The sequence below is a fragment of the Pipistrellus hanaki genome (assembly GCF_964339955.1).
Source record: "Pipistrellus hanaki genome assembly, chromosome: 12".
In the NCBI taxonomy this organism is placed as follows: Eukaryota; Metazoa; Chordata; class Mammalia; order Chiroptera; family Vespertilionidae; genus Pipistrellus; species Pipistrellus hanaki.
In genome coordinates this window covers 8825740-8840728 of record NC_140514.1, presented here as the reverse complement: position 1 = coordinate 8840728, position 14989 = coordinate 8825740, and the positions used below count along the sequence as shown (strand labels likewise).

The following is a 14989-nucleotide window of genomic DNA, read 5'->3' as shown; positions in this document are numbered from 1 at the left end:
ACTTCCGGCAGGACCGCGTTCTCTCCCGGAAGTGGCCGGGATCCCGACTCCCCCGGGCGGCTCGCGGCTGCGGGGCGCGTTCGGCAGGATGGTCCTCGCCCGCGCCGGCGCCAGGGCGGTGCGCGGGGCAGCGCGAGCCGGTGAGTGTGGCTCCGCGCGAGCCCCGGTGCCCCTGGGACTCGGCGGGGGGGGGGTGTGTGCTCTGCGCGGTTGCGGACGCCGCCGGGGGCGCTCCGGGCGGGACGGGAGTCCAGCCGCCGCCGGTGGGGTCGTGGGCACCGGGCACCGGGCACCGTGCGTTCCTGCAGCGGACGGGACCCCTCTTTCTGAGCTTCGGGCGCGGTGAGGGGGTTCACGGAGGCACTTTGAAAGCGCTCAGGCCGCTGTGCACGTATAAATATTAAGATTTTTTTTTCATGGTCCCTGTTTATTTTTATTTATTTATTTATTTTTTTAAGTATACTTTATTGATTTTTTTTACAGAGAGGAAGAGAGAGGGATAGAGAGTTAGAACCATCGATGAGAGAGAATCATCCATCAGCTGCCTCCTCCTGCACACCTCCCACTGGGGGTGTGCCCGCAACCAAGGTACATGCCCTTGACCGGAATCGAACCTGGGACCCTTCAGTCTGCAGGCCACTGAGCCAAACCGGTTTCGGCTAACGGAGCCACTTTGAAAGCGCTCAGGCCGCTGTGCACGTGTAAATACTAAGATTTTTTTTCCCCCTGGGCCCCGGGTAATAATGTGTGTTTCGCAGCCATCCCCCGCCTTTGGAGAGGAAGACACTTCAGCTCCGGGAAAGAGCCGGTGGAAAACCACCCGGTGACGCCGATGCTGCAGCATCTCGTGTACAAAATCAAGTCCACTGGCCCCATCACGGTGGCCGAGTACATGAAGGAGGTCTTGACCAACCCAGCCAAGGTATGTGGGGTCGGGAAGCCCGAGGACCAGGCCCGCCCAGCGGATTTGAGAGATGTGAGCCTGGAGGGGGTGCGCATAGGCCGGAGCCCCAGCGTCTTCCGTCCCCACCGCCGGGTCCCTTCCAGGGGAAAGAGCCGCCCGCGGGACCTGAGGGCCGCTGCATGGATGGTAGTTGGTCAGGGCGGGAGCCGGTGAGCGGCAGTGCCATTATACAGGGACCAATTCCAGAGGTTACCTTCAGGAGACGGTGTAACCCATTGGGTTTATGAGATGAGGGATGGGTGATTCTTCTGTCTGGGCTGATGGTAGATATGGGGTCATTTCTCTGGGAAAAGGGGATGTAGAAGGGTAGGGAAAGATAGAGTTCAGTCCGGTATGTGACGTTTACAGGACTCTGAGTGGAAATAGAGCATGTTCTGGATTTCCCCCCCCCCCTGAGAATGGAAGGTCTGGGGCTTTGCTGTTCTAGGATGAAGCATTGTCACAGCTCTCTGGCCTGGTTTTCCTTGTCTGCTCCGCTAAGCCAGTTGATGAAAGCCAGTAGTCCTTTTATTTTGGAGTGTTCCACCTTTTTGCTGAGTGGAAATGTGAGATCTGTGGGATTCTGGGGTTGGTTTGGCCTGTTGTTGGATGTGGGGCGGCCCGCTGTCCAGGGGTTTAGGCAAGGCAGTTATGTGAGTTCACTTCTAACTGAAATTTAGCATTTTTAAAAAATATATATTTTTGATTTTTTTACAGAGAGGAAGGGAGCCAGAAACATTGATGATAGAGGAACATCGACCAGCTGCCTCCTGCACCCCCCCCACAGGGGATGTGCCCGCAACCAATGTACATGCCCTTGACCAGAATCGAACCCGGGACCCCTCAGTCTGCAGGCCGGCGCTCTATCCACTGAGCCAAACCGGTTTCGGCTGAAACTTAGCATTTTCTGACTAGGAGCATAGGCATCAACCAGTGGCATCAGTAATACCTGTGACTTAAATTAGCATCAGTGCACATTGCTGATAGTATCATATCACAACAGAATGATCTCAAAACATTTGCTCATTTGTGCTTCAGAACTTATTAGGCCTTTAGCTTGATATTGTGTGTTTTTTAATACTTTTATCAAGAAGCCATATATTACTATAGCACACATTTATTTTTAAATATTTGATAAGTCCTTTTTATTTACTTTCTTTGGTAACCCTATGTCAGAGGTCGGCAAACTCATTAGTCAAAAGAGCCTAATATCAACAGTACAACCATTGAAATTTTTTTTAAGAGCAAAATTTTTAAACATAAACTTCTTCTAACGCCACTTCTTCAATAGACTCGCCCAGGCCGTGGTATTTTGTGGAAGAGCCACACTCAAGGGGCCAAAGAGCCGCAGTTTGCTGACCACAACCCTATGTGTTTTATGTCCTGTGCATTTAAAAACATTCTCTGAAAGGGTCCACCAGCCTCATTATACTAACAGAGGGGTTCATAACACCGAAAATACACCTGAAATGCTTGCTTATGAAGGAAGGACCGATGAATGTTCCCAAAATGAACACTCCATGGAACCAGCAGAAAGTGTGAGGATTTGGGGGAGGAGGCTGGAGGGATAGGCAGGGTTTAGGAGCAGGGAGAGAGGAGGGTGGGACGTTCTGCTTTTCTACCAGTTCTGCAAAATGACTGTCACCTTCTAAAATTTGGGTAAAGATACTGTGATTGTCTTGATTATTTAGAAGAGAGAACTTTCTTACTATGTAATTGTTTATTTCATTGTATACATTATATATGATTTTGGAGGGGTGTCTTAAAAATAGCCTTATTCGAAAATTGTTTTTTTCCATTTTCTCTTTTTACGTAGGGATATTATGTGCACCGTGACATGCTGGGAGAAAAAGGAGATTTCATCACTTCACCTGAAATAAGCCAGATCTTTGGGGAGGTAATATCACTCTAAACTATAAAAGAAACTAATATCACACACATTTGAAAGCAGATCAAGATGCCTTATTCTATATAATAGTGTTTTACAGCTTTGTTTTGGCGATTCCTCAAAAGTTGTAGTTTTTTAGTAGTAAGTATTGAGGGAATAGAAAGGTAACAGAGGAAAGGAAATGGTATAATGGGCCATGAAAAGTTTATACTTCACATAGAAGAGGGGATGTAGAGATAAGGGGGGCAGGAGTAAAGAGAAGGAAAAGAGATGGAGGTAAAGAGGTGATCCAGATGAAATAGGAGAATGGGAGAAGGAAGAGAGACAAAAGCAAGGTTGAGCAAAGGAGGTAAACAGTATCCCAGAAGGAATTACTGGAATCAAAGCTCTAAAGCCCCCAACTATAATTTGGCCATAGTTTCAGTAGAAGTCTTCCTTTAAGAAACTTTGGATTCTTTTCAGGAATTCTAGTTTATTTATTTCCATATAATAACCTTTGGTCAATTTAGAACTAAGAAGTAATATACAAGAGAAAGTAGAATTCAGGTATTAAAAAATATTGCTTATGGGTAAGAGCTATGTAATTATTGAAATTATATGAAGAATGGCATAGTTATATACATAATTATATTTCATATGTCTATTTGCTTTCAAATACTAGTACCTTTCTATAATAGTCTTATCTGTGTCATGGGACCTTTCGTAGTGGAGGGTAACTTTGAACTATTTTCTCCAGTTAGTAAAGCTTCCTAACTAGTATGTGTTGTAACATAGTCCCAGTGAATCTTCCTGTGTGTGCCACTATGTGGACATATTAAATACATATGATTGTTTGCAAACATTTTGCTTTCTGGCATAAAGTATGTATTTGCATGAAGTTTTATATTGCGGTATACTTTGATACTTTATAATACTGTAATGCAAGTTTTTTCTTGTCACAGCTGCTAGGGATATGGTTTATTAGCGAATGGATGGCCACTGGGAAAAGTGCAGCTTTCCAGCTGGTGGAACTGGGTCCAGGTCGGGGTACCCTCGCAGGAGATATTTTGAGGGTAGGTACGAAAGAGTGTCTTAAAGTCTCATGTATGTGATTCTTACTACTTTTGACTGAGTTGGCAAACTTTGTTGATTTTCTAGGCTTTCAGTCCTCCTATTCCCTAATCTCATATTTCTTAACTAAAATATGGCAGAATAATACAGTGAGTGATTAGTTACTGTCTGTTTTATGGTTAAAAATGTGGGGGTGGGAGCGAATGTGAAAGCTACAAGTATATAACACTTACAAGATATGGGAGATCATGTTTGTCTTCTGAGTAGGAGAAAAGTTTTTAAATTATATATCAACACAACCCTTAAGAGGAAAATGTTATTCCACTACAATAAAATTAAAAACTTTGTGTTCTTTAAATAAACTAGAAAGTTTTTGTTCTTCAAAGACACCATAAAGGGAGTGGTGAGACAAACTATATGTTAGAGAAGTTATTTGCAACCACATAACCAACAATAACTAGTAGTCTTCTAAGTTAATAAAGTGAAAGATAAGCCAGTAGAAAAACCAGGTGGAAGATGTGAACAGGCCCAGCGTGAAACAGAAAACCCAAATGGCCAATACTAATAAAAAGATGCTCAGACTCATTGGTAGTCAGGAAAAGTAGTTTAAATTGATGAGACAGCCCTGACCGGTTTGGCTCAGTGGATAGAGCATCGGCCTTTGGACTCAAGGGTTCCAGGCTTGATTCTGGTCAAGGGAATGGACCTTGGTTGCGGGCATGTCTCCAGTAGGGGGTGTGCAAGAGGCAGCTGATTGATGACTCTCATCGATGTTTCTGACTCTCTCTCCCTTCCTCTCTGTAAAAAATCAATAAAATATATATTTTTTTATATATATACTTTTATTGATTTTTAACAGAGAGGAAGGGAGAGATAGAGAGCTAGAAACGTCGATGAGAGAGAAACATCGACTAGCTGCCTCTTGCACACCCCCTACCGGGGATGTGCCCGCAACCAAGGTACATGCCCCTGACCAGAATCGAACCTGGGACCTTTCAGTCCGCAGACCGACGCTCTACCACTGAGCCAAACCGGCTTCGGCAAAATATATATTTTTTTAAATTGATGAGAGAGAAACATCGATCAGCTGCCTCCTACACACCCCCTACTGGGGATGTGCCCGCAACCAAGGTACATGCCCTTGATGGGAGTCGAACCTGGGACCCTTCAGTCTGCAGGCCAATGCTCTATCCACTGAGCCAAACTGGTTCACGCTGTTCCTTTTTTATATACACTATGTTTAATAACTCTAATAGGCTATGATTCTTATAGACTGCTGGAGAGTGGCTATGTAAGGAACAAATTTTTCTGGAACCAAGTATTGTACTGTGATGAGCATATTATTGAGGTCAGTGGTTAGAAAACTGAAACTCAGCACATTGAATTTTGCCAATTTTTCTTCTTTTTTTATTTAGGTGTTTAGTCAGCTTGGATCTGTGCTGAAAAACTGTGACATTTCAATACATCTGGTAGAGGTGAGCCAAAAATTAAGTGAGATTCAAGCATTAACTCTGACCGAAGAGAATGTCCCATTAGAGCGAAATGATGGATCCCCAGTATACATGAGAGGTGTTACTAAGTCTGGGATTCCAATTTCCTGGTACCGAGATCTACAGGATGTTCCAAAAGGTAATGATTTTCCATAGACTAATGAGAGAATTTCGATCACAACCCCTCACAGTAGTGAAAGAATTAGGCATTTTTTTGTTAATGTTTAGAAGAAGCAGTTCGTTATCTTAAAAATGCTTACACATTTTTTTCTTCTTCCACTTTTAAATAGAGTACAGCTTTTATGTTGCACATGAATTTTTTGACGTCCTTCCTGTGCACAAGTTCCAGGTATGATGGAAAAAACGACATGTTTATGACTGAATAGCAAAGGGCTTTGTGTTGTAAGAATACATATTTGCAGTATTTAATTATTCAGTATATAAACATTACTTAAGTTAACGATATTGGAATTTCTCATGAACATAAATAATTGAAACGCAAAAATGAAATATTAAGTAGAATTCTTAATTCTCGTAGGATAATTATTAAAGAATTCCTAATTCTCCTGAGATAAAGATGCATGAGAATGTAGGATGCTAAAGGGCTACAGTACAGTAAAGATTACTTTTAACAAATATTTTTAAATTTCAAAGATTAGAATTTATCTTTATTCTTTCTATGAAAAGATTTAAGATTTGGTAGTAGTGTGTGTGTGCTGATAACTTCTAAGGCTAAGAGTCTGTATTATATATTGATAGCAATTTATTAGCAGACGCTTCTGATTGGTGTTCCTAAGTCTCTTTCAATTTGGGGCACTTTCCAGCCTGCTTATTTCATCTCCCACAAATCCACCTCTTACTAATTTGTGTCTATCAGTCTGCTCATTATTTAGACACATGTGTCAAACACAAGGCCCGCGGGCCAAATCCAGCCCGCCAGGCCTTGCAATGTGGCCCGCACCGCGCTGTCATCACTGCACTCCGCTGTCAGTTTATGACATTGTCAGTTTATGACTGTTCAGTAAACCATTCGGCCCGCGATTTAGGCTGGATTTTAGATTTTGGCCCCTTCTCTGATTGAGTTCGACACCCCTAATTTAAAAGAAAAGAAGTAAAGCCTTGAAATAATTTTACATGGTAAAGTTGTCTGTAAATATCTATGTATACATGGTAAGAGGAGAAAACCAGTCGTCCTTTTTGCTTGTGACAGTTTTGAGAACATACTTGGAACCATTTGTTTTTACCCATTACTTTGTGTTTAGAAAACCCCACACGGATGGCGAGAGGTGCTCGTTGATATTGACCCACAAGTTTCCGATAAACTGAGGTTTGTTCTGGCGCCCTGTGCCACCCCAGCAGAAGCCTTCATACAGGTAGGAATACGTTTATTTTTCTTCTTCGTTTGTTACCGTCCACGTCGTATTTTCTGAGTTACTGTTTTAGAGTTCCTTTCTAGGGGGAAATAGTCGCTTGTAACAAGCGGGGTGCTTTTTATCAACAGGGAACAGTGCGGAGGCACTCGTCGGGAGAAGGGGCCAAAATCATTTCTCCGCTGTGTGACCTTCACTGTTGTGCAATCACAGACGGAGTTCATAAGCACTTGTCTCGTACCTTCTCCGTTGACCTGTCAAACGTTGACGATATTGTCTCCTGACTGGATGCGTTCTCTTTAAACTGTTCCTTACCAGCACGATGAGGCGAGGGATCATGTGGAAGTGTGTCCCGAGGCCGGTGTTATTGTTCAGGAACTTTCTCAGCGCATCGCTCTGACCGGAGGTGCTGCCCTGATTGCTGACTACGGTCATGACGGGACTAAGACAGATACCTTCAGAGTATGTATCATTCAGTCACGTGACTTGTCTGAATGTAATTGGCATGATTTACTTAGTTATCCGTTGTTAGTTTTGAAGCTCATTTAAGATCTTTATCTTTGGTTTCTATAGTGCTTCACAGTGTTGTATTACATTATTTTATAGTTGATATTAATTCACACTATAATTACGCTTAACTCTAGACCTTATTCCTAAGCCTAACTCCGCTGTCAAACTCTCCTTTGAACAGGGTGTGAATTGTCCACATTCTTCCTTAAGTTGCAGAACCTAGGTCTGCATGGATCCTAGAAAGCATCTAAATATACAAATGGAAAATTTTGCCTGAAGTGTTTTTAATATCCTATCCTCCTTCACTTAAAGAAATAATTTGGTGGTACTTTGCAGATTTGATCTAGCTACTGTAATCATTCAAACTTTTCCTATAAGATTTGCAATATTTTTTTCTTCTCCAGATGTATTTTTTTTTATTCTCCCTAAACATCGGTTCTTAAATTCTTTGAATATGATGAGTTATGTTTAATTTACTTTAATTGAAATATATTTAACTAGATGCTATTTGTCATTTTTCTAAGTCTTGGGTTCTCAATTTTTAACTTTATTGCATCTAATAAAAACCTAGATAGTGTATTAGATATGCTGATTTCCTAGCCTTACCTCCAGGATTCTGATTCACTAGGTCTGGATAGAGTCTAGTACCATATTCTCAGGTGGTTTTGAGGCACCTGGTTGGTGGTTAGACTTTGTAAAACACCATCTAGGTTGTGGTAACGTGGATTCGTCCAGAGGATTAATGAGATCTCCTATTCGCGGGCAGGCATGAAAATGTTAACTGTGAAGGATAGCACCATCTTCAGGCACTCCAACACTGTGCTTTGTATTGGGTTTTTCCACATAGAAAATGGTGCTACTGCATCAACAGTGTGTAAACCACGGATGTAAGGCATATTTTCAATGGTTGTTGTATAAAATGTATTAAAATAGCACGTCTTTAATCTTGACAGTAGCATAAAAGGACAGAAACTTATCATTTTAAAAATTATGTTCAAGGGGTTTTGTGGCCACGAGCTTCATGATGTCTTAATTGCCCCAGGAACAGCCGACCTAACAGCCGACGTGGACTTCAGCTATTTGCGCAGAATGGCACAGGGGACAGTGGCTTCTCTGGGTCCCGTAAAACAACACACGTTTTTAAAAAACATGGGCATTGATGTCCGGCTAAAGGTAATGGTCTACTCAGGTATTATTAAATATTGTAAATTCGCAGTATTTCCAACAAACAGAAATTCACCCGGCCTAAATGTTCTTGTAGTTAGCCCGGGGGCCTGGGGCGGAGCAGCCTTCGTTTCGCGCATCTCCACGGGAGGTAGAATTAAGATTTTCAAGTAGTGTTCATGTTCACGAAGAAAACGCAACTGCATTTATAAGTATGAATGTTAAAACTGTTCTTAGGACATTTTTATCCTTCAGTGTAGATCAGACCACCTGGGAATTGAACCCTGGGCCCTCAGTCCACAGGCCGATGCTCTATCCACTGAGCCAAACCGGTCAGGGCAGAAATAACATTTTAAACACTGTGTTATTGAATAGCTAATGGTCACTATTACTACACATAGCTGGAAGTCCTCTCTTCTGTTTTTTTTACTAAGAAATTATTTTCCTTTCAGGTTCTTTTAAGTAAATCTGCTGAGCCAGCACTGAGGCAGCAGCTGCTTCAGGGATATGATATGTTAATGAATCCTAAGAAGATGGGAGAACGGTTTAACTTTTTTGCCTTGCTGCCTCATCAGAGACTTCATGGTCCAAGCCAAGAGAGAAATGCAAATCAGTCAAAACCTTCTCCATCGCCTGTGGCTGGATTTAGTGAACTTACTTGGCAGTGATATTTCAGTTTGGACTTTCAGTCCCCAAGTCTACCTAAGAAACTAAAATAAAGGAAGTGAATTTCATATATCACAGGTAAAATAAATATTTTATTTCTTCACAGCCAATAAAAACAGCCCATCTGATATACAACTAATGGCCTGGTGCACAGATTCGTTCACATATTAATTGAAAGGTGGCCAGTGGGGCGGGACTGGGGGAGAGGGGCTGGACATACCCCGGAGCCAACCTCCCGTGGTCCCTCCCTGGCCGAGCGGCACCGCAGCTCATGGGGCACCTGGGCAGTGGGGTCCCTTGGTCTGGCCCGTGGCGATCAGGCCGAAACTGGCTCTCTGACGTTCCCCTCGGGCGGTTCTTGGGTGACGCACCCTGGAATCGGGCTCCCTCCTCTCTGGTTCCAGGGTGTGTCACATGAGAACTGCCGCTGCCAAGTCACTACAGCTTGGCAGCTCCTGTGTTGAGCGTCTGCCCCCTGGTGGTCATTGCGCATCATAGCTCCCCGTCAGATGGTTGGACGGTCGCTTAGCCTTTAGATAGGTAGGTAGGTAGATAGATACAGCCAGCTAAATGTTAATCAATTTTTTTTTCCTTGTTAATCCTCACCCAAGGATATTTTTCCATTTATTTTAGGAGAGAATGGAAGGGAGGAGAGAGAAACATCAATGTGAGAGAGAGACATTGATTGGTTGCCTCCTGCATGTGCCCCAACCAGGACAGGGATCGAGCCTACAACCGAGTATGTGCCCTTGACAAGAACCCTGGGACCCTTCAGTTTATACTATAGGCTGAGGCTTATCCACTGGGCCAAACTGGCTAGGACTAAACACTAATCTTTAAAAGTTATTTTTTGAAAATTTTTTTCTTGATTTCAGAGAGGGAGAGAGAGAGAAACATCAATGATAAGAGAGAATCATTGATTGGCTGCCTCCTGCACGTCCCCCACTGGGGATTGAGCCTGCAAACCAGGCATGTGCCCTTGATCGGAATCGAACCCGGGACCCGTCAGTCCACAGGCCGATACTCTTATCTATCCACTGAGCCAAACTGGCTAGGGCTAAACGTTAACCTTTTAAGTTATGTTAACTCTGGGAATACATATGCGTTCTTACATGTGAAACTGAGTTTCTTTTAGTAAATAAAGCTAGTTGCTATATTTTTACTTTATTTAAAAAAGTAAACATGGACACTGATTAGAGAACTGGAAACAACCTAAATGGCCATTTACAGGGGACTGATTAATAGATCTATCTACTAGTATATGTTTTTAAATCATGTAAAGTGGTATGTTCGGACATGAAAATATATCTTTTTTTTTCTTTTTTTAAAATATATATTGATTGATTCACAGAGATGAAGAGAGAGGGATAAGTGAGTTAGAAACATCGATGAGAGAGAATCATCGATCAGCTGCCTCTTGCACACCCCCTACTGGGTACATGCCCTTGCCCGGAATCGAACCCGGGACCTTTCAGTCCACAGGCCGACGCTCTATCCACTGAGCCAAACCGGTCCCGGCTATATCTTGAGATTTGTTAAGTGGAAAAAGTAGGATGCAAAATGTTTTAGTTATGATTCCATTTTTGTTGAAGAAAAGCTACATTTAAGGAAATGCTTATAATTCCGCAGAAATGAATATTTTAGTACAGATTGGTTTTCTGTTCTGTGATACTAGTAGTATATAAGGAAAGGATGTCCAATAATCACTATTAAATTTCCCAATCTAGAAGAGGGTCTTAGGGGTGGAAAGAGCATTTTTCTTTGTTCTCTTTTGAAGTATTTGGCTTTTTTACCACTAAAAATAAAATTAGGTTTTAAAAAGTTTAAAAATAACAGTAAAACCAGTAAGCATGTATTTACAATGTGAGTCAAACGTAGACTACCTAGGAGGTATGTTTCCAAATTGAGCTAATTCTCCCTTATTTTCAGACAAATGTCAAGTTTTAGTTTTATTAAGTTCTCATGTTTTAGTTCACAGAACTTTTATATTAATACCAGACACATGGACTTTCTGAAGAAGTGCTATTTTAGCAACACAAATTTACAAGTGAGATTAAAGGAAAAGGATATTAGCCATGTGTCTTGAACTGTATTGGAGTTCATGGGCAGTGATGAATTCTTGCTTTTTATTGCTTCTTCGGCTTAACTGAGAACGGGATTAGCGTTCACTCTAAAGTAAAAGAACATGGAGGCCTTATTTTTTTTATATTGTCCAGCCTTGGGCCATTCTTAGCCACCCTTATTCTATTTCCATGATTTTTACCCCCTAAAAGTCTTGGTTGGGACAATTTTCAGAAGGTAAGAAAGCCTGTGGAAAACTAGAAACAACCAGGAGTCAGTCAAGGCCTTCTATCGTGAAACCTGGGAAATTCACTTGGTGTTAGGTATATGTTAAAAGCCTTCTGGCAGCTGCAGTAGTGGATGATTTAAAGGTAGTGCCTAAAAAATTTATAGTTACAATTATTCAGACTTCAATTCCAAGAAATGAGACCTCTAATTACCTCAAGTTGCATATCAAATTATAATAATGAGTTATTTATTTTAGGCAGTTAAAAAAATCATTGTTCTTAAATATAGCATTAGTTCCATTTACAAATACTATTTCCAAAATAGTTCTCTTACCAAAGCCTAGGGAAATAACACAACCAAATAAAATTTTCTTTGGATATCTCGACTAGAGATAGGCTCAGGTTTCCACATGGAAAAGTATGGTGATATGGAAATACATTTTATTATTAAGCTTTTTTGAGGATATTTACAAAAAGTGGGATGTAACAAAAAATATAAAAATGTACTGAACAGTGTCATTATAGACTACTTTGTACATTATCAAATGTTTCTCACAATTTTTTATACAAACACAACTGATTTCAAGACAAAAAAGGTTATGCAGGTTATACAGTTTCTGGAGTAATTACTCAACTCCAAATTATTTGACAGTGCCTTTACAAACTTAGAAAACTTTTTAGGCATTCAACAACAAAAAGAGTGATTAATTTCATGGCTTGCATCATTTGATTATAGAAGTATGGCAAATGCCATTCCAGTTAATGTTCACCTTATGTAGTAAAACCATAATGGGATGCCTGCTGACTCCTTTTTAGCACACTGATATAAACAGACTTTGGAGAAATTAGGGGAAGTCATCTATCCTAGGGAAAACACATTTCTGAAAGGTTTTGTAGAATCTGAGAGTGAAATACTGAGGGACGTGGACTGTCGCCCGGAGACCTTTGTGGGGGGGAAGCAGTATGACAAAACGGTCAGAAGGGACTGGGTTCAAAAACTAACCGTGTGAATGGCAGCAGCTAGTTAATCTCCCAGTGCCTCAGTTTCCCTGTTTGTGAGATGGGGCTCATTATGCACTTAGCTCATGACTGTTGTGAGTGGAAGGTAACATCTAAAGAACTCAAAACATAGTGACACTGCACGTTTGCTACTACTCAAAGACTGAAAAGTTCTCTGACTTTTCGTTAAAAGAGGAACAATCTTTTCCCTTGCTACCTCTAGTTCAGCGGGCAGTGACAATGAACACATAGTTTTTAGCTTATTCATATATAACATCTTTAAAACCACACCGTGAGGAAGGTAGAGGCAAGAATTATGATCTTCATTTTGTAGGTTGAGGAACTCCAGGCTCAGACAAATTGTCACCTGGCCAGACCAACATAGCTAATAAAGGGAGCCAAGTCTTTGTAAGACTTAAACCCGATCTTCTAATTCCAAATCTTCTGCTCTTTTTGGAGGGGGGAAAAGAAGTTTACAATGATTAATGAAGAAACAAAAAGTCATCGATTTTATAAGTCCCAGATATTAAAATTTTTGGGGAAAAATTAATTTTTAAAAAGCTATGAAGTCTAATCTCTTACATCAGTAGAAAAAACTTATTTAGCTGGCTGCTGGAGTTGAAATGTTTTAAAATACTTTCATTTGCTCTGCTGGTCATATAGCCCTACCCTTCTAAGGGTTTTATGCTCAACCCAAACTGTTTAAAATAACTGATTTAAAAACACTCTAGACATCTGCACTGCCTTCCAATAAACTAAGGGAAGAAAAAAAAAAAAGGACACTGCTATTCTTTCCTGTAGTTTTAACTGACCCTGCACTGGTGTTACTTTTAGTATATATTTAATTTCCTCCCTCAAATTAGTCTACCCTGTGTTAAGATAAATTATATAATTATAGTTTAGAGCTATACCCATTGGATGCTGGAATCTAATTGTGGCATCATAGTGGTGTCAGTGGGAACATAATTTATTAGCAGCAGAGTTGAGCTATGAGAAGACATACACAGTAACTCATCACTCAGATCAGCAGTTCCTGGTTTTGTAGCATCAGTTGTCCAAAATTACCTTAGAGGCTATTATAACAAAAGGTGACAACTTAATTTTTATGTTGTAGAGAGCATATTCAGAGTTTCAACTCCCAAACAGTTAGAGATCACTGTTTTAGAGTCCTGATTGACCTAAAAAAGAAAGGTAAAATAGTCCAGCATTCCTTTTTTAGGTGGATATAAAAAAACCCTCCTCTAGGGTCAGTTAAATATGGTAAATGTTTAAAGTCTTTATAGGAAATCATATGCCAGCAGCCTCTCTGATATCTCTTTAAATTTGTTTAGTAATCAACCTTATAACTCTTGTATGATTTGGTCAAGCTATGTAATAACTGGATCCTAGCTTGTCCATCTGTCCCCTTTCTTGAAAATAATATACGAACAGGAAAGGGAAGATAAATTAAGTGCCACTATTGTACTAAAGTGAAGGATTAGGAAAAAAACAAAAACAAAAAGTTATTTCTTATGCTCTAAAAATTTATGAAAAGCTTCATCTTGGTGTCACTATATGTCTTTATCACTGTTTCCCCTCTTGTACCTACTCATGAACTATAGTATTGGTGTCACTGGTTCCTTATCACATTTCCTCATGTCTTTGCATCCTTGCAGATGACAGCCTCCAAAGAACAACATTGTGCAGCAAAATATCAGTCCATAAAATGAAATCTTTCCTTATTGAAGTTAGCTCGTTGATAATTAAGGATCTTCTTCCATGTCGTCTGGATTGGGAGCCATGATGAAGTGCTTTGGGTATTCAAGGTTGTGTGTGTACGCGTGTATTTCCCAGCGGGCATCATCACTTTCATGTGTAATGTAACGTTCGCCAATGCGAGTTTCAAATTCTCTAAGGTCAAGCCAAGTCTGATAGTCCTAAAAAAACAACACAATAGTAATAAAGTGACTATGAACTATAAAAGAAACAAAATCTGTCAACTTTTTTTTTTTTTTTACCACCATCCTATTTAATAAGAGAAATATGCAAATTGACTGTAACTACGCTATACCCATAAGCCATGCCCACCAGCCAATTAAGAGCAAGTATGCAAATTAAATCAACCAAGATGGCTCTGGCCACGGAAAGAGCAGGAGACTTGGGCCCGGGCAATGGAGGAAGCCAAGCTTTCTGCCTGCCCTGGCCTGCAATGGCCTCCACTCAAGGCTACAAAGTTTCAATTATAGAAGATAAATCCCAGGACCTCTGCTTGGGTCATTGGGGGTGGGGGGGGTGGGGTGTGTGGCCAGCCTGCAAACCACCACAGGCCTCTCACCCAGGCTGCCTCACACCCTAAGGGAACCCCCACTCTGATCCAGGACACCCTTCAGAGCAAATCAGCCTGCCCCCACCATGCACCAGGCCTCTATCCCATCTAATCTTATTTAATAAAATAATATGTAAATTGACTATCATGCCAACACACAAGATGGCTACCCCCTTGTAGTCAAAGATGACTGCCCCCAAGTGGACATAACATGGCCAGCAGGGGACCAGGCCTGCAAGGAAGGAAAGTTGGAGGTGATCAAGCCTGCAGGGGAGGGCAGCTAGGGGTGACCAGGCCTGCAGGGGAGGGCAGTTTG

General features: G+C 41.3%; 2 protein-coding genes across 4 annotated transcripts in view; one reads left to right on the top strand and one right to left on the bottom strand.

Annotated features, from left to right (window-relative positions):
* Positions 1-4: 4 nt before the first annotated feature.
* Positions 5-14153, top strand: NDUFAF7 (NADH:ubiquinone oxidoreductase complex assembly factor 7). Its single transcript, XM_084900615.1, has 11 exons — positions 5-140; positions 759-922; positions 2760-2840; positions 3773-3883; positions 5297-5510; positions 5662-5720; positions 6634-6744; positions 7060-7203; positions 8251-8424; positions 8868-9159; positions 14024-14153. The coding sequence occupies exons 1-10, from the start codon at positions 89-91 to the stop codon at positions 9081-9083; spliced, it is 1326 nt and encodes a 441-aa protein (XP_084756741.1). The 5' UTR covers positions 5-88; the 3' UTR covers positions 9084-9159; positions 14024-14153.
* Positions 11789-14989, bottom strand: part of PRKD3 (protein kinase D3) — a 55141-nt gene continuing 51940 nt past the window's right edge. For all 3 annotated transcript variants that reach the window (XM_084900598.1, XM_084900596.1, XM_084900597.1), the window contains exon 19: positions 11789-14284. In XM_084900598.1, coding sequence (XP_084756724.1) covers positions 14111-14284 — 174 coding nt within the window. In that variant the 3' untranslated portion in view covers positions 11789-14110. The remainder of the gene's footprint in view (positions 14285-14989) is intronic.

Bases quoted from the DNA above. Each gene is read 5' to 3' on its own strand.
- NDUFAF7 (XM_084900615.1), top strand. From the start codon at position 89: ATGGTCCTCGCCCGCGCCGGCGCCAGGGCGGTGCGCGGGGCAGCGCGA. The intron at 141-758 runs GTGAGTGTGGCT...TGTGTTTCGCAG, and splicing joins GCGCGGGGCAGCGCGAGCCG to CCATCCCCCGCCTTTGGAGA. The intron at 8,425-8,867 runs GTAATGGTCTAC...TTTTCCTTTCAG, and splicing joins GCATTGATGTCCGGCTAAAG to GTTCTTTTAAGTAAATCTGC.